Below are 19,409 nucleotides of genomic sequence, written 5' to 3'. Positions count from 1 at the left end.
CACAAACACACACACACACACACACACACACACACACACACACACACACACACACATTCTCATCTTGTCTCTTTAAAGCTCGGGAATACTCACAGGTTTGCCATCCAGACCAAGTGGACCCTGAACAGTGGAAAAAGAGAAAACAGACGATTAAACCACAGGAGTCCTCCATACAGCTGGTCATAAAAAGGGAAAGTGCAGATAGACTCTGAAGGGAAGTGTGAGGGGTAAATCAAAAGATAAAGATCAGGAGAGAAACATAGAATTAAATCAAAATGATCATGTTGGGCCATGATGTCATTCCTTTATTTTTAGGATGAGGACTGGAGTCAGACCCGTTTCTTTTGACTTACAACATAAAATCTTGTTATTGCAACCAAAATTTAAGATTAGACTTACAGACTTAGTAAAGATTCAAATGCAAGGGTAATCAATGATCTAGAAAAATAGTTGGGCATTGTAGTAGCCTTGGCTTGTTCATGTGTTTTATCTGTTATACTAATCAGATATGCGCATTATACATATGGCTATAAATAAAAGACAATCTAATAAATAATTGTCAGAAGTCATTTCAATATTTAACAAATAAAATCCATCGTAGTCCATTTATGTTGTTTTAAAATCAGTTTTAGTCAGACCAGGAAATTAAAAGCTGTGCAGCTGTCAAAAATAGAAAGGATGTGCCAAATTGGCAGTATAAAATAAGTTATTATTACTTTTATTTTGCAGAAAGCTCCATAGACTGTGTGGGACTGTAATGGGAGCAACCTAGTGTCCAGTATAGACACTCATCTGAGTAGTTGTGAAAAAGGTGACCTTACAGGATTTATTTTTGTTCTGATGTCAGAGGTGAGAAGTCCGATTTAAAAGTGTCATGAAACACCTAGACTTATTCTAAAAGTAGCAGTGTCAGATAAATCACATACTTTTGAATGAATTGTGGGAGGTCATCAAAATGCCAGAGACCTTTGAACTTTGAAACATATATCTGTACAATTTCTGGCCCTTTTTAAGTTGTCTCAAAAGCTTGTGACAATCCCACATCAAAAATGCACCCTCAGTTTATTCCCACTTTTTTGTGTGCGTGTTAGGGTGGAAAAAGGGGGAACATGATATCACACATGCATAAACAAGTTTTGGAAACAGAGAGAGGAACATAAACCTTGTTGCAACCTGCAAGTTGGTCACTCAGACTTGTCATAACAAATGCATTTAAATAAAAAATAAAAAAAACACACAATCCTGATGAACGGTGTCATGGCCCCCCAAGACCAATGTGTAGTTGGATGGTTGATCGAACTCCAGAAGATTAAAAAGTTGGTGGCTTTGAAAGAATTTTGACAGTTAAAGATTAAAAAAAAGATATATATATATATTTTTTTAAAGGGCTGGAACAAAGAATCCTAAACTCTACAAAGAACAATTTTAGCATAAAAGGGTTCTTCGGAACAATGTGATTCTAAATAGAACAATGTGTAAAGAACCTTCAAAGAACCATGGTTTTTTTTAGAGTGTAGAGTCAAATTGGACTCAAATTGGACTACTGCTTTTACTGCAGGGAGGAAAGGAAAGTAGCAATTAGGAAAGATTGAGAGACTATACAGGTAAGAGAAGCGTGCAGCACAGCCTGAAACCAACAACATCCTCTCTATCTGTAAAACCCAGAACATTGAATTTAAAATCTCCCTCTCCCTCTCAATCTGATTGGTGTAGAGCCACAGGTAAGCCTAAAATAATATAGTTTGATCAGCTCTCTAGTCACTCAAACACTCATGATTTGCTGCTAGTACTCACAATGATCTACAATCACAGAAAACAAATTAAATTTTAATATTTTGGATTAGAGGTTTGTTAACAACTAACACTAAGCATGAGCAACGGTGACAGTGATGCATATATTAGCAAACAACACTAATAATTAGTTCAAAGTGTTAAAAAACCATCTACTCCATTTCACCAAAACTTCATGTAAAAAAATGATTTTTCAAAATAAATAAAACAGGTTATTGCAGTACATTTGACAAGAAAACAATATTTCAGTCTTTCTACTTCAAAATTTCATGTGTTACTTAATGTTCTTTGTAACTGAAAAATCATGATAAAAAATTATTTCAGAGTAAATCCTAAACCCATTTTTTTCAAAGTAGCTTTTCTTATTAAAGTTTGTATTTTAAACGTGCATTAATCAGAAACTGTACTGTATTTCCTTCATGTCATTCTTTGAAAATAATTCAAAATAAGTGGCATTCAGAAAACTATAGGAATTTGCAGGCCAGAGTTCACCAAATGAAAAATTGGTGCTCACGTGTTTGCGTGCGTATGAAATGTGACAGGCCCTTCAAACTTCAATGAAGTGTCTGTACCCAAAAGTAAGGGAACATCCTGGGCTAAAATAACGAATGCTAAGCTTCTGCCTTTGAATAAACAGACAAAAGATGTACGAGTCCATTGTGGACAATAAACAATCCCTGATTTTAAGCATTCCCAGAGGTATGTTAAGGATGTGCTAGAAGCTCTAATCATACATCTGGGAGCATTTACATGGCTTGCTCTCTGCAGTGTCTCCTCATGCTGAGCAGACACCATGTGCACAGGTCAATGCCAGCGGACTTCCTCCAAGAGAAATTAATGAATCGGCTAAGACATTTAACTCTGATTTATGACCATAGTACTCAGGGTCTGAGACCCTTTAAGTTCATCATTGTGAGGAGGAGATCGGTCTTCCCACTGGTCACTATTGCTGGGTCTCAATCTGTTGACCCTCAGGGCCAAAGACTCTTACATTTGTAATTGAATACTCCATCAAAATTATTGGGGTATTAAAGGTTTTCTTCCTCAGAAATCCCAGAAACACTACCAAAAAAGAAGCCACTCTTGAATTTTCATGGACAAACATCACTCACATTATGATCCAAGAATGTATCCTTCAAATTTCCAAACGTCCTGCTATCTGCCTCGCACCTGAAGGTCCATATGGATGCCACACATGAACTAACACAACTCAATTTATGACCCCCTGAAGAGTGAAGGTAAGCATGAAAAAATAAAATCCATCCGTTATTCCTAAACCTGCTTTTCATTCCTCTCCTGCAACATATTGGCTGGCCAAACTAAGTACAAAACCTCCAAGAAAAAACCTCTTATAAAACAATTAAAAGAAGATTAATCCTGGATATTTTATTTTGCACCGCTGAATTCCAAGGAGGAACAGCAGGAAAACATTCCAAAGTAGCACAGATTTACCACATTTATTTAACCACAAAGTGCAAAGGACTGAGAAAGAGGATTCAGATTACCAGTAAAGCCTCGAGAAAATGAAATAATGACTTTTTTGTCTGCTGCCCTTTGCCAGTGTTAAAGTTTTTCAACTTTGCTATAAATCATAAATTCATCACAGGGTAATCGAAATGCTTTGAGTTCAGGCCTACAAAAGCATTCCTGCTAAAACTGGACTTCGTGGTGGGCTCAATGGTGCTTTGTGGGAAATCTGGAGGGATTGTATCGATAGGCCCTTTGAGTCAAATCAAGACTTAAATGTTTTAATCAAAAGAATCTTTCACGGGTTTTGACTGCCTTCACCTACTTAAGAGATTGTGTTTGGGTTGGACAGTATAGAAATGTCCCATCTTTCATTGCCAATATCTGGTGTTAAGCCCTTAAATGCACTGCAACTTTTCCAGTAAAAATATCTAAACGTGATTTACTTGAAGAATATTGCACAAGACAATAAGACTTGTTTTCAGAGAATATATATCAAATTAAATTTGATTAAGGATTTTTCTTATCCCACTTGCAAACTGTTGCAAAAAATGTAATCACAAACCCCATAAACCTACATTTTAGACGAACAAGACAAAAATAATCAGCATCTATTTTGTAAAAAATCTATTTTGTATAGATCTTATTGTGGACAATTAATTAATCCATGTATGTGTTTCATTTTTACTTTTTTACAATTTACTTTTTTTGACCTCATTATGTTTAATTAAAATATAACTCGATCTTCCAGTGAAACCCTGCATCTTAACAATCGACAACAAGCGACAACAACACCCACATCTCAAAAGTCCCTGTCCGTACATTTTTACATTTTTGATCATCCAATACTGTAAGATGTACATCACAAAACTTAAAGAAATGACGTTTCTAATTGAATTTCAGTGTTATATCGTTGTCTTAACAATTTAATTAATAATTATTTTATATTTATATAATTCATATATATATATATATATATATCAATTTTTTCATGGATTACGCAAATGTAATAAAATTAAATATTAATTGGATTATGAATTCATCAATGATTCATTCCATTTTTTAAATGAAAAAAGAGATTAGGCCAATCATATAAGGAACTGAAGTGGACAGCGGCTAGAGATGCATACAATGCAAACCCCCTTGTTGTTCAGGTTTAATTTTTCTGCCTGAAACAACCACAATCTCATCCCTGTGTGGCTCTTCAAGGCGAGACGACCCCTCATCTGGATCCAATGTCCATGAACTCTCCACGTCTCTCTGTTCTCCTTTCTTCTCTGAAGGGAATATCATTTATTGGACTGCTTTATACTTCAAGTACATGGAAATACTTTGGGACATGTGACATCCACTTCTCTCCCACCGGGCTGCCAAGAAAGATGTTCCTGGATTTCAAAAAAGAAACACTACCATGTCTAGAATATTCATGAAAAGCCTTCATATGGCATATTTTTGCTCCGTTATTCCGTAACAAGAATTGTTATACTAGACATTTCTAGGTAAAATAGATTTTTACATTTTCTGGAGAAAATAAAAGTGCCTTGTGTACTCGTACAACTCGATCTTTCTTAACAAGCAATCTCCATCATTCAGTAGTATGATTTCTAAGGGGCTGTTTACAAGACTCCATTTTCAACTAAAAATAGAAAACTTTTAATGCATTTTGGTGACCTGAAAATGCTAAATTTTGAAAATGGGTTTCAAAGTGAAAGTTTTTGAAAACTATACTGCTATCATCTCCACGTAAACTGCAAAATGTGAAAACAGTGACCTCATGCGCATTATGTGTTCAATCTATAGGTATGTACGCAGATGCATAGTATTTCTTTACAGTGGCATCGCCAATACTGGCCTGGCATGCATAATACAGCATTTTTAGTCGTTTTCGCAGATCTGTGTGAATGAGATCGTTCTGACATTTTCAGCAACGCAAAGGAAAAATGTCTCCATTTTTAGTACATTGATGTTATTTATTTTCTGTAAATCCCACCTTTTTGCATTTGATGACTGGTCGATTATATGTATTGGTCAGACTATACTTTTCAGTTCTTACCTTCAGCAAGTATGAAAACAATAAAACAAAGCCAAAACCAGGACATTTTAGGGAGTTTAGAAATCCTGGCCAGGACATGTTTGGAAAAAAAGAGTCACCCTATCCATCACATGCTCAAATCCAAAGGGATCATTTATGAGAGAACCTAAACGACAGTCTCATGAGAGCCGTTCTCAGCAGCGTCTGCATGTAATACAGTCTGTTTATGATACCGCTAATCAAATCACAGCCTCAAATGAGCACAGACAGCATGTGGGCACCACCTGAGCTTATAAGAACAATGGCAAAGCATCTACACACATGTTGTGTTCCCATATGTGAGTAACATTAACCCAGTGCACTTACAGAACAGAATTAACCTGGATCTAACTGGATTCCATCAAACGTATATGCGTACACTTCCTGTTTGGCTCCTGTTGCTCATCAACTAAACTCCTTACGGTTAGTGTAACGATGTAAATTATATTTACTTGAAATCATCTGCTTTTTGTCATTAATAATCCTCACCATATGACGTAAGTTAACACAAACTGTGTGTCAAACCAGTTTACAGGATAAGAACAATCATGTTGTGAGGGAGTAAAGGGGATTGTTTAAAAGATGGCTATTGCTGGTGAATAGAGTGAAATCACTAGCGTACGTTTCACAGTTGCTGGCCGAAAGCATTTTGAGATTGCGTTGTACACCATAAAGGATGTGGATTTGGGGCGAGTTCACACACGCACCTGTCGCTCTGTTCCAGATGCTACAGATGCTTGGCAGATGCTAATGGACACGCTCCAGTTTAGGAAATCCGATCCACTCACACATAGTGAGGTGTTCTACTATTGAGCCCAATGAGGCCAAACAAAGTGCCAGTGTAGCCTCAGGTGTCTTTTTTTTTGAGTGTGTCTAAATCCTATACTGTATAGGAGTTAACCTCAGTTATATATGTAGGGGATAATGTACATCCAGCCGGTTGTTATTGCAGAATAACCCCCAACAGGGTGATCAGGACCCCGACGCAAAGCAGAGTTTTGAGAATTGAGTTTTAATATTTTATTAGCTAAACAAACGCAAAGCTTCCACTAAGAAAAAACTGTTCCTGGCAAGAGTATAGCGCTGACTTCAGTTACTCGGATGAGCCTGTGTTATTAGTTTTTACCGGTTGTTATCGAGGGATAACATACCTCGGAATGTTGCGACTGACCAATCAGAATCAAGATTTCCTCAGAGCCGTGTAATAAATAATTTTAATGTGCATTTACATTTATATCATTTAAAACTATATAAAAAATACATTTAATTTGTTTATGAAAATTATCACATTCCCATCATTGCAATAAATAACTAAATAAATAAATCTCAGATAATGCAATTTCCAGGTCACATTTAAACATTTTACTTTTTATATATGTTTTTTAAAATATATAAAAATACATTTAATTCTTTATGAAAAATATAGCATTTCCATTATTGCAATAAATAAATAAATAAAATGTAATTTAAATGTATGTTTATGAAACTGTAATTAAATAGATTTTAATAACAATAATAATAATAATAATAATTAATTAATTAATTAATAATGTATTTGAACAGCATGAATTTCATTACTATATTAGCTATTTTACTATAAAGGATTGAATACATACATTTAATTTATTTATGCAAATAGAGCATTCCCATTATTGTAATAAATAAAGTTAATTTATGATTTTAGTGTATTTAAATGAACAGTTCATTGATTTCATTGTGTCTGAACATGACTTTAATTACTTTACTACAGTAATGAGCATGAGATTTTATTCCTGTATTTATTTTTGCATAAAAATGTATACATATGTTTACATATATACAAAATAAACAATTAAAAAAAACACTTCTTTTGATTTTAGAGCGAAATATGACCCAGACTTTTCTTTGTCTCAAGAATGAGTGTTTGTAGCATGTACACACACACACACACACACACACCTGTCTATAATTAACCACAGACTTTTCCCGGCAGACGTACAATTCTAGGAAAACCATGAGTGTACCTCTGATACTAATTTGCTGGGCATGACTGACCCAGCCTGGCATAGACTGTTATCTAGAGGCTGATCTTACAGCAGATACGCCACAGCATATCAGTACAGACATCACTATGATTTACTGCAACGATAGTAGAGATAATGGGTACAGAGACAGGAAGTGGTAATGTAATAAATAATATCTGCAGTATAATTGGCTAAAGAGGCACAGTAAGGCTTACTCAGAACTCCCAGACAAATATACTCTTATTGAACTCATACTTCACACCGCGAGGTGAGTAAGGCCTGTTAACTAAACATCTCTTGATATCTGGAGCCAAACCAACCAAACCATGGGGTCCACAATTGAGATCCAGACAAAACAAGGCACAAAGCCTCATTCGCTTTGTGACTAACCACAATCTGACCCCAGGTTCACCTTGACATGTTCCAGAACAGCCTGCTGCTTATCATTCTGCTGTCCGCTGTTCCACTGACAGCCACTAGAGGCCACCAGACCACTTCTACAGTAGATCATACAATCACAACAATGATCCAATTCAATTGGAAATCTGTTTGGACCCCAAGAATTGATCTCATGTTTGTATCTACATAAACAGAGGTGCTGAAAAATACATAAACTGATTATTGATTGTTTGACTGGGGCTTGTTTCATAAATGAAATACAAGATGCAATTATGACTCACAGTTTACCAAGCAAATGTCTTTTCTTTTTATTTGAAGTTGAACACAAACAAACTACTCTAATCAAAGTCCAGTCATCAGAAAACAATCATCAGATGTGTGTTGTACTTTAAGAGATCGGAGTACCTCTGCCCATATGTCACAGTTCACATGTGATGTTTTGTCTACGCTCGATTCATTTTTAAACGCCCAACTGCTTTCCTAGTACTTTCCATTTCAGGGTTCAAGAAACCAGGAAATTATAAAGTAAAAGTCCTAAGTGTTTCTGGCCTGCTGTCCCGGACTCATTTAGCCAAAGGGATGAATCTATAGTGGTTTCAACAGAGAAACACCATTACCAGCGTAATTGAGCCCAGGAGTGCTTTCACTCTTTCCAGGAAACTCAGCATCATTATCGGCCATGTTGCTGAAATAGCAACGAAAGAGTTTCATTCTTCGTCAGAGACGATGGTGTAGATGATGAAGAGTGTTTGAAACTTTTTAGTGCTTATTTTAGACACTATTACTAACACTTCTCTCACTGCATAAGCTGTTTAATTCATGTTCCTCTTAAAAATATATATTCTATGACTCTGCTAACAAAAATCTGTTTTAAGAACGTTTTGCTAAAACATTGTTTTTTTTTTGTTATGTGAACATTCTCTGTTAGCTGTTGAGCTGCACAGATATTTACTGAGACAGAAATGAAAAAAACAGAGATGAACAGCAAGTCAACTGGAGGTGATAGAAGCAATTAGAAAAAGAGCTCCATAAAATGGAGATTAAAACCCAAGAAGAAATTAGATCATTTAAAGGACATTTACCGGGTAACCGTCTCGCCCAGGTTTGCCCTGTGCAAAGAAAAATTAGATATAATGAATAAATATAGACCTACAGTAGATAAAAAAAATAAAAGATTACAAATCCCAAGGTAAACATCATGACAGTTTTCATAATCTCAAGAGAATCTGTTCAGCTTCATAAAAAAAACAAATATTTTAAAATCCAGTGTGATAAAAAGTAAACTACTGTAAATTATTCTTATTAACCAATCTGAACTTGAAGAACGTACTTGCACATTCCAAAACTTTAATAGAGAAACACAACCTGTCAGTATTTCCACAAAGTAAATCTCTGTTTTATGTGTTTATTAGTTGGAATAACAGCACTTTGCAGGATTATAAATGAAAACTTGAAGTGTTTTAGGGTTTCTTAACATTGCAATAGACTTCTGAGTAAATAAACCGGTGGTGGACCTCTGCTCTACAGAAGACCACAAACTAAACGTGAAAGTTAGCAAACCAACCTAAACTGTTGAAATGTTGAAAGCTGTCACATAATTTGACATCTGCGAGCATTAAACAGATCAATGAAATCTTCATGACAGCCTGTTAAAATATGGATTAGAAGTCACATATCTATTTGCAACAAGGTGTTGACAACTTGGTTTTAACCTAAATCTAAAGCAGGTGACAGACAGTTTGCAACCTGTTCTTATGCTGAGTTACACTTTTGTTGGATACCAGAACTTTAATGTTGGTTTGAATATTGTAAAACTTTAATATCAGAAGCACCAGGGCCCGGTTTCACAAACGGGGCTTAGTTTAAGCCAGGACTAGACCTTAGTTAAATTAATATATTTAAGCAACTTTTACAAAAATGCCTTAGAAGAAAACATTACAGGTGTGTATCTTGACACAGAACAATGACACTGACATATTTTAAGATATGTCAGAGCAAGATATTTTCAGCTGAGACAGCTCAAACATACATTTTAGTCTGGGACTAGCTTAAGCCTTGTCTGTGAAACCGGGGGCTAATCTTTTAGCTTTTAGCTTGCAGCTGCTCTGAAATGAATATTCCAGAACTTTATTCTTTAAGTTTTATTCTGGAATCTCAAAAGAATGCTAATTCTAGCATGTTAATTTTTCAGAGGCTTAAATTTGAAGGTTCTAGAAATTTAATGTCAGATAAACTGGTGCACATATTCTCAAATGTAAAAATTTCAGGATGTATGAAAGATTCCAGAACTTGAAGGCCGTTTCTCGGGTTTTATGTCTCACCTTTTAAACGTTTTATCAGCCTTACCACAATACAGAGCCCATATCTGCTACATGTCATTATTTTGAAGTGTGAGGACAGGGTACTTACTGGGGGTCCTGAAAAATAAAAGAAGAACAACAAAGAGACATTTAAAACAATCCAAATGTCTTTTAACTTTCAGTTTAACTTCAATAATAACACAAAATTACACGTCCACTTTTTTAACAAAAGGTAAACCTCTAAACCTTTTTTTCCTGAAATGTTCATCAGGTAAGCGCATGAACCTCAGAGTAGAAAAAGAGGTTTAAAAGATGTGTTGAGGTTTCACGAGGCAGAAAGTTGTTGGCATTTACTCACGTCTAGATGCTGGCAGACTCTTAAAGGGGTGGTTCCGTGCTTGCACAGGTTCTGCGCGATCCTCTTCACTAATATCCTCTGTGTCTCGATCGGGCTCAAATTGATAAGCAATATAGACGACGTCATTGTTTACAATACAACTGGAGCACATGCCGCTATGGTGAGGGGCGGGACATTAGACGCACGCTAGAGGCGGTTTAGCCAATCACAACACACTAGGCTAGCTAATCAATCAGAGCCCATCGTGTATTTCTGAGGGAGGGGCTTCATAAAAGCAGGAAATGATCAGCGCGTTCAGAGGAGAAGGGACAGAGAGGTGTGGAATAAAGGTAAATTATGTGAAAAATAATGCGTTTTTTAACAAACGAAGCATTAACACATGTTAGACTGCACCCCATAAACACAATCAAGCCTATAAAAAAACCAGTCAACCACCCCTTTAAGAGTTTAAAAGATAACATTCACTCAGCACAGTCAAGTTCTGACCATTGTGAACGAAATGGCCTCACCATTTGGAAAGCATTTAAAAGTAAGATGTTGAAAGAGAAAAATAATGAGTATGCGTTTTACAGTTTAATTGAGAACATCAAAGTTGTTTAGTAAAAAGATTCATCATTTAATTGACGAGGGTTCTAATTAAATGAGCGCTTTTAACTTTTGAATTATCATGGACGCATACGACCTGCCTAATGTTTGCGTTGATTAGTCTGCTAAATATCTTCCAGCTTTCCAACCATATTTTCTCCCTCACACTAGAGAAACAAACAGACTGTTGTGCAATGGTGTTGTCTCAACATTCGACTCTTCCTGCTCGCTTCACGACCCAAACTACAACAATCAGGCACAGCTAAACAGAACCACATCCAGCAGACTTAGTGACAAAATGACCCACTATCTCTATGTAAATAAAGTGTTCTGCCAACGTTTGAAGTTCCTCTCCCAGGGCAGCAGGGCTGGAACAAGTTTGAAAAACAGATGTAAAGAATTGTCATTCTGTCCGAATGCCAGTTGTATGGGAACGCTGCAATCTCAGATTTAATCGGATATGGTCAGAAGGTGAATATAGGTTCTGCTGTATAAACATTATCCAAAGATAACAGATGTTTTTAGGCAAAACATTATCTGGACACCTTCTTAAATTTAACAAGCTATACTGATGGCTTCTCCGCAAGTGACGTGACAATGAATCATTCTTTTCATTAAAACCTCTCTCAATCTGTGCCCTTGAGAGCTATGTGTGTGACTACAGCACAGCTCACTAAGAAATACATCACCATCTTAATTTGTATGGCCGAGTCATCATCAGTCTGAGTTTAATACCTCTGAATCATCTGAGGGTCTACGGTGAATCAAAACCACATTCAATGAGGACTTCCTCCCAGTCACATCTAATGTTTATGAATTAAGCACACTAGTAACAATGTTTACAGAAAAGTGCTAGACATCAGGCATGAGGAACATAAATGAAGAGATTGCACTCACCAGGGTCTCCTCTTCTGCCCATCCGTCCACGTTTCCCAGGAGGACCTGAAGTCAGGAGAGATGTGTAATGACTTGAAAAATGTCTTACATAAAACTATTTTTTTTTTTCATTACTGAGGTTTCTACACATACGGATTCATTCAAATTATTTTCAGATCATACGTTTGTAGAATCCTGTGAGAATGCTAAGCTGAAGTTATAATGAACTTTGAAATATATTTCAATTTCACAAAGAAATGTCTGGGTTACATTTGACAGCAAACTAAACTAAGCTAAGCTAAGCTAAGCTAAAATAAAATAAACTGAAGCATTTTTAGTAGATTTTTAATGTGATATTATTTTCATGACAAGAGAAGAATTCCCATTATAGTAATGCAGCAATTTTGCTAAATTTAGTTTTGATTAAATTAATAAATTTTTGTTTAATGTATATTTCATTAGTTTTAGATCAAACAACAACTGGTGGACGCCCTGTTGAAGACTCCAGCTATAATGTTGAAAAATTTGATTCTCATTAAATGTAATATGGTCATATCTCGTTAAATGTAATATAGCCATCTTACCTAGACACAGAATTTTTTTTATATAAATGGCATTAATTAAATTCAGTACAACAAATATGATGTGTTTTTAGAATTGTACTTCACAATTGAAATAATATTTTTGCTTGGTTTACAGTAATGGGAATGAGATTTTTTTCTGCACCAAAGCAACATACCGACGATGGGAAGGGGTAGGGGGGTGGGTGGTTGTATGGGGGATAAATTTGCTTAATTGTTATGAAAATAATTGGTACAGTACAAAAAATATTATTATCTAAAAATGTAACTATTTTCTTTATGCTAAATATTTTATTTTATTTTTTATTTTTTTGGGGTGAAATATGACCTGGACATGCCTTGACAGTTTTCATTAGATTCACGCTAATAGAAGTCCATATGAGCCAAACTTACACAGTAATTTGACCAAGGCAGTAGAAAGGTGTAAAAACAGCCCTGCATATGTGATGCAGAAACCAGGACAATTTCAACTTAAAATTGATCTGGATTAGGTGCAAATCCATTGTTCACAGACAAATGCAGATGACATGTGCATATCTGTGCACCTCGCATCACTTCCTGTTCGTGTATATGAAAGTCAGAACAAAGCGGCCGAGAGCATACCTCCACCTCCCAGACGGTAGCCAGGCCCCCCTACTCTCTGTTCCTCTGGTTAACCGATTAACCCCCTGAAACCATACCTGAGCGAGGCAGGAGAGGGGGATGCTGGGATGCTAACGAGCTCGAGTCGCAGACACACTTTTCTTGTTGGCATTATTGTTATTGTTCTAGGTTAATCAACCCCTGCTGATTCAACCCCTATTAGAAAGATTGTCAAGAAAGGGTCTCATGGTTTCACTTCCCCGGTGCGGTTCACTTTACTAAATCTAAAGCATCCGGCATCCTTATAGGAATGTTCAAGGTTCAATTCAACTTAATGGAACAGTTAATCCAAAAATGAAAATTTGCTGAAAATGTATTCACCCTCAGGCCATCCAAGCTGAGGATAAATTTGTTTCTTCATCGGAACAGAATTGGAGAAATTCAACATCATGGATCCCCTGCAGTGAATGGGTGCCGTCAGAATGAGAGTTCAACCAGCTGCTAAAATCATCACAATAATCCACAAGTAATGCACACAAATCCAGTCCATCAGTTAACATCTTGTGAAGTGAAAAGCTGAGTGTCTGTAAGAAACAATTCCATCATTAAGATATTTTAAACTCTTGCTTCCAGCTAAAATTCAAACACACTGCTTTTCACTTCACAAGATGTTAAATGATGAGTGGTGTGGATTACTTGTGGATTATTGTGATGTTTTTATCAGTTGTTTGGACTCTCATTCTGACGGCACCCATTCACTGCAGAGGATCCATTGGTGATCAAGTGATGTAATGCTAAATTTCTCCAAATCTGTTATGATGAAGAAACAAACTCTTCTACACCTTGCATGGCCTGAGGGTGAGTACATTTTCAGCCAATTCAAATTCAAAATAAATTTTTGGTGGAACTATTCCTTTAAACTCTGGGACATGTTGTCGATTAACACAGCAAATACATTCTACATGTATGTCAGTTTGCAAAAACAAGCTAAAACTGAGTTTATAGTCATAATGCAATTAAAATCTATTCAGCAAACTATACACTAACCAGGTGTTTTCCCGCAATTTTTCTATCTATAATGAATGCAAAATCTTGCTGAAACTTTTTTCCAAAACGTTAAAAAAATCGTATCAACCTCAAACTTTTAAACAATAGTGTACGTTTTAACTTCTACATCTTAACTTGTTTGTTCCAGTATCCTGATGAACACAGCAACACAACCTGTTTGAAAACAAGCAGTCTTACAAGTCCATTTATTGCCGCTGAAATGACACATTTCGCCTAAGTGTTGTAACAAAAATATGCTTCACATTACTGCTTCAAATTCCCTCCAGGACGAAGTGCACTGTTGACTTCAACTGTAAATACATAAGCATACACACAATTATTGTTTGTTTTTACAAACTGAGGAACTTGCTGAAGTTATTATCCAACGTAAACGACAGGATCTTATTGATGCTTATATTAGAAACTGAGCTCAAACTTGTATAAAACCTGTAACATTCCTTTCCAGAGGTTACAGGTCACTGTAACAAGTGTACTGGAAGTTGCTTTCTACAAACCTTTCAGTCTTTGTCTATAGATTGTAGCTTCTAACATTCTCCTATTGCGCTCTCTTTCGCTCATGTGGTCTGTTCTATATCATATACGGCTTTCTGCTCAACCTCCCCTATTGTAATGACGTTCCAGGGTTTGTGTACGATAACACAAATCATAGTCAACATAGTGAAAATAGTGAGTCGTGGCTTCATCTTTGAGCTCTTGTGGCTTACTGCACTACACACTATCACGTTACAAAAGACCCAACCACAATGCCTATAAATACAAGTGTAACAATGTTCTTCCCCAACAGAGCCCATAAACACCATGAGGAACTGAGGCTGATGGCTCAATGCTGAAGACACAGACGAAAGGGGCCATCTCATGCTTTTTATCTGTCAGCATTTGATGAACTGTCTCATGGACAATTATCGTAACAGTAACAACTGCGAGATTAAAAACTTGAATCTGGATGCAATTGAGGTCTCCGGGGTCTTAAATGTCTCCTATGTTCTCCCCTATAGCTGTCCCGTTACGTTAACATTAAGAAATCGGATAATTGAAGTGTATCGTTATTCTCAGCTTTGACGATCTAACCACTCGAATTCCGATCCTTGTCCGATCAAAAAGGTCTGGTTCTTATAGTCATGCATAGGCTTGATTTAGCTACTGTGCCATTTTGTCTTAAACTAATGAAAACATTGCTTTTCTCCGGCTTTGTGTTGGGCGCAACAACTGTTCGCAATAAGCGTCAACAGTGAAATCACCGAATTCAATCTTCTCAGTTCCTAAACCACAACTGTGTTTTCCTCTCCAATATCCCTCGCTGACAAAATGAAAGTCTACAAATGGAAAGGAAATGAAATTCATACCAGAATGTGTGGGTGGTTTGTGTGAGGTGACAACCCTGTGTCCCGGGAAAATTGAACGTAATCTGTCTAACAAGAAGTTCACACATTATCCTATTATTCAATTATCCAACATTGGTAACTCAATAAAATAATACATTGAACTTGAACCAGTTTCTCTGCATAACTATAGAAAAAAATTACATGTAATCTTTAAATAACCAGGCTTATTAAAGTTAGCTAAAACCATGAAAAATGTTACTTGAAATAAAATAAATGTTAACTAAATAAAATGAAATATAAAAAAACTTTATATATTTTAGCTATCTCCTCATTTTCATTTAGTTTAAGTACTAAAATAACTAAAACTATACAAAACTTAAACTAATAAATAAAAATGCTAACACTTTACATTGAGGCCCCATTAGTTAACATTAGTTATGCATTAACTAACAATGAGCAATACATTTATTACAGTATTCGTTAATCTTTGTTAACATTAGTTAATCAAAATACAAATGTTCATTGTTCTTGTTAACTCAGATCCATTAAATATTAACAGATAAATCTTTTGATTTTAATAATATACTAGTAAATGTTAAAATTAGCATTAAATAAGATTAATAAATGCTTTAAAAGTATTTTCATTATTAGTTTATGTTAAGTAATGCAGTTAATTACCATTGACAAATAGAACCTCATTGTAAAGTGTTACCATAAAAAATGTTTTTTTTAAGGGAATGTTCCATTTTATTATTTTGCACTTTTAAATGTTTCCTGAATGTTGTAACGCAAGAAATACTAATGTTTAAAGAAAGTTTCATAAATTAAAAACATTTTTATTTTTATTATTTTACTATAAAAATGTTTAAAACTGTATAGATATATTTAAAAATATATATATTCAAAATGATATATCAAAAACACAATAAAATGATTAAAACTTACTAAACTAAACTTTAACTCAAATTAAAGTGAAAACAGAAAATAGAAAAAAATTATGTTAAAACAAAAACTGTAATAGAATTAATATTATAACATGCTGGAAATGTGGGTGTAATTTAGAGGCTGTAAAGTTGTTCACTATATGTTCAAGCATCATTTAACTTTTTTTTGCAATTTAGCAGTCTTGCAATGTCAAACTTTAATCAATAATTTAAGCTGTTTTCACCACCAAGGCATTATTCACTGCACTTTAACAAACTTCTTTCATGTTCATGCCAAATGCAAAAAACAGAGAGAGTTATTTGGCTTTCTGTGATGTCTGACAGGTGGTTTATGTTGACTGGAGGAGCTTGTAACAGAGCAGGAAATCTGACTGTTAAATCAAATGCTGTTGCTCATGAGAGATCACGAACAGCCAAATAACAGAGCCGAACTCAACCGTTTCAAATGAGGAGAGGAGAGGTGTGTTATCTGGACATTCCAGTGTGTGTGAGTGTGTTTGCGTGGTTCAAGTGTTAAACAGCAATCAAAAAGCCATGTGTTTTCAAGATGTTGTTTTTGTTCAATTTTAAACTGAACTGAGCTTTTTAAAAGTACATTATCATTATTAGTAGGGTGTGTATATATATATATATATATATATATATACACACGTATATAAAAACTCATGATCATTTTCTGATGAATTCCAGGTCAAATTTCACCCCAAAATCAAGGGAAGCAATATTTTTTCCCCTATTTGTATCCCATTAAGATTTTTTTCATTGTGACATTTATGTAAAAATTAATTTATAATAAATACAATATAAAATAAATATAACAAATATGTGAATATAAGTGTATTAATAAATGTATTTCAATTATAAAATGTTTATTTAGATTTTGTAGTGAAATATAACCTGGTCATGCTCCTGACCTGTTTTGTAAGATTCATCCAGGTACCATAGTGATTTTTCCTTCATGTTGAAAAAATGTTTTATTCCAAATACCAAAATTATACAGAAAATCAACACAAAACACAAAATCACTATTTGCCACAAATTAACTTGTTTGCAGTTCACTTAAGCAGTCTTGCAATGTAAGAAATACATGCAATAATTTGAATTATGTAAAAAAAGAATACTGTTTGAAATGCCATATTAACTATATAAATCTATTTTATTTAAGTTTCAAACTGTAATTGATGATTTAAAGTTTTCTTTTCAAAAATATATAGAAAATCAAAAGACTACATCTCTAATTCCCAGATTTTTTCAAAGACAAAGCATAAAACAGCAACCAATGTACATCGAAGGGATATTTGGCAGTATCCTTGTAATATATAAACTAATATGACAATGACCAGACCTTCGTGCCTTGAACATGCTTGCTTTCTTGTCATGCTTTTCATGCGCTATTAAACAAAAGTGCAATTTTAGCATTATTATTGCAGGGAACATGACTGTGTAAATCTATATGATCTCTGCTTATGAACAGTGTTGTGCTGTACTGCGTTAACTGCAAAAATACCTGACTGTATTTCAGGCTTATATGCAATTGCACAGCTTCATTGAGTTTCCTTCTATTTATGTGGCTTTTTGTATTGTTTCAGCTTTGTGCCAAAGAAAAGCAGATGAAACCTGGCCATCGGGTATTTTGATTTGAATAACACTGTTCGCTCAAATGATTTTAATAAAATACATCTGATTTTTTTTTCCAGAATAACAATTTGTTAGCGCATTTTAGCTTTAAACATTCAAAAACTTGAGATTTTTTTATGCATCCGCAGCATCTGCGCACATTTATTGTCCAACCACAGCAAAACAAACACGACCTGTTTAACATCGCTTTTGTGCAAAGATTAAATCAACATTTAAGCCACACTGCACCAAAAAAATAAAACATATGAAACCCACCATTAGCATGTAAATGTAATGCGCGAGGGTCTGCGTTTGCCCGTGTAAGTGCGGCTATTAAGAGTTTGGCCCTTGCGTGATGGAGTGTTAACTCGCTTGACCTCCAGATAAACAACTCTGTCCCTCCATCCCCAACCGCTTGGCAGTGAAACATTTCCATCTGTGTGTTGATGCTGGAAGTGTTGGTGTTTATGAGAGGGGCCGGACTCGACAGGGTCCCAGACACTCGTTGGGTGGCTCTCCCATTAGCACGAGTGATTATAATAGTGAACAGCGAGAGGATGTATAGACTCACGCTCCGTCAAATGCTGCATGACCAAAGCTGCTTGGGATCCAGGTTAAAATGTCATGAAGTAGCTACTCATTAAGACAGGTAAGAGGTTACAGTCATTAATCACGACTAGTCCTTACAATTTAGCGGCACGGGAAACATGACTGCACACAAACTGATAACACACTGCATAAACCTGATGTTTCTTACATGTTTCCAAAGTCATAATAAGCTCCATAATGATGTATTTGTGTTATCTGAAAATAAACAAAACCATGTTGTTTCTAATGGTTGCAAGTGATTGTTCTCTCTACACCACTCTGGAACAAGCTGACAGTAAGACTGTAAGATTTTCCTCACACATAAGCGGAACATTACAGTGATATAATCAAATCAGGCAGCATCTGCTTTCTACAGAGGTGTTAGACCCATTAAATCCAATTACAGTTACAAAACAACAGTCCAGGGTCCAAAATTAACACTCGCCAAGTATCAGATGCTAGTAAAAACAAGCTTTGCAGTACAGTAAGTAAGGAGGCTTTGTAGTGAGTGATTACAATGAGTTACTCGCCAGTTGGCTGAACATAATACATGATTAAAATAGAATTGGGAGAAGGATAATCTGACCCTCATTCATTTCAATGACATACAAGCCATCTATTAATATCAATCACAAATCTTTTGCCTCATGTTATTAAAGCTTTTGACCTCTAAACTTTTACTTAAAACAGTTTTTCTTTCAATTAGTAAATATGAATTTATATACATAAAATAGATTTATACATTTACATATATGTAAATACATGTAATAAAAATGCATGTGCGTAAAACGGGTAATTTTATATTTGGTGAAACTGCTATTTTCCTGTTTATTTCTTTGAAGTTGCTTTGAAACAAT

At 35.2% G+C, this 19,409-nt stretch overlaps 1 protein-coding gene across 1 annotated transcript in view; it reads right to left on the bottom strand.

Annotated features, from left to right (window-relative positions):
- The window catches only part of LOC107680931 (collagen alpha-1(XXIII) chain-like), a 154,710-nt gene that overhangs the window by 36,467 nt on the left and 98,834 nt on the right, over positions 1-19,409 (bottom strand). Inside the window, exons 3-6 of the mRNA XM_016477026.1 lie at positions 11,872-11,916; positions 10,141-10,148; positions 8,814-8,840; positions 94-120 (exon numbers count right to left, since the gene is read on the bottom strand). Of these exons, the coding sequence (XP_016332512.1) occupies positions 94-120; positions 8,814-8,840; positions 10,141-10,148; positions 11,872-11,916 (107 nt within the window). The remainder of the gene's footprint in view (positions 1-93; positions 121-8,813; positions 8,841-10,140; positions 10,149-11,871; positions 11,917-19,409) is intronic.

This window comes from Sinocyclocheilus anshuiensis, unplaced genomic scaffold, assembly GCF_001515605.1.
Source record: "Sinocyclocheilus anshuiensis isolate Anshui unplaced genomic scaffold, SAMN03320099.WGS_v1.1 scaffold1462, whole genome shotgun sequence".
NCBI lineage: Eukaryota > Metazoa > Chordata > Actinopteri > Cypriniformes > Cyprinidae > Sinocyclocheilus > Sinocyclocheilus anshuiensis.
This window is presented reverse-complemented; position numbering and strand designations above follow the sequence as displayed.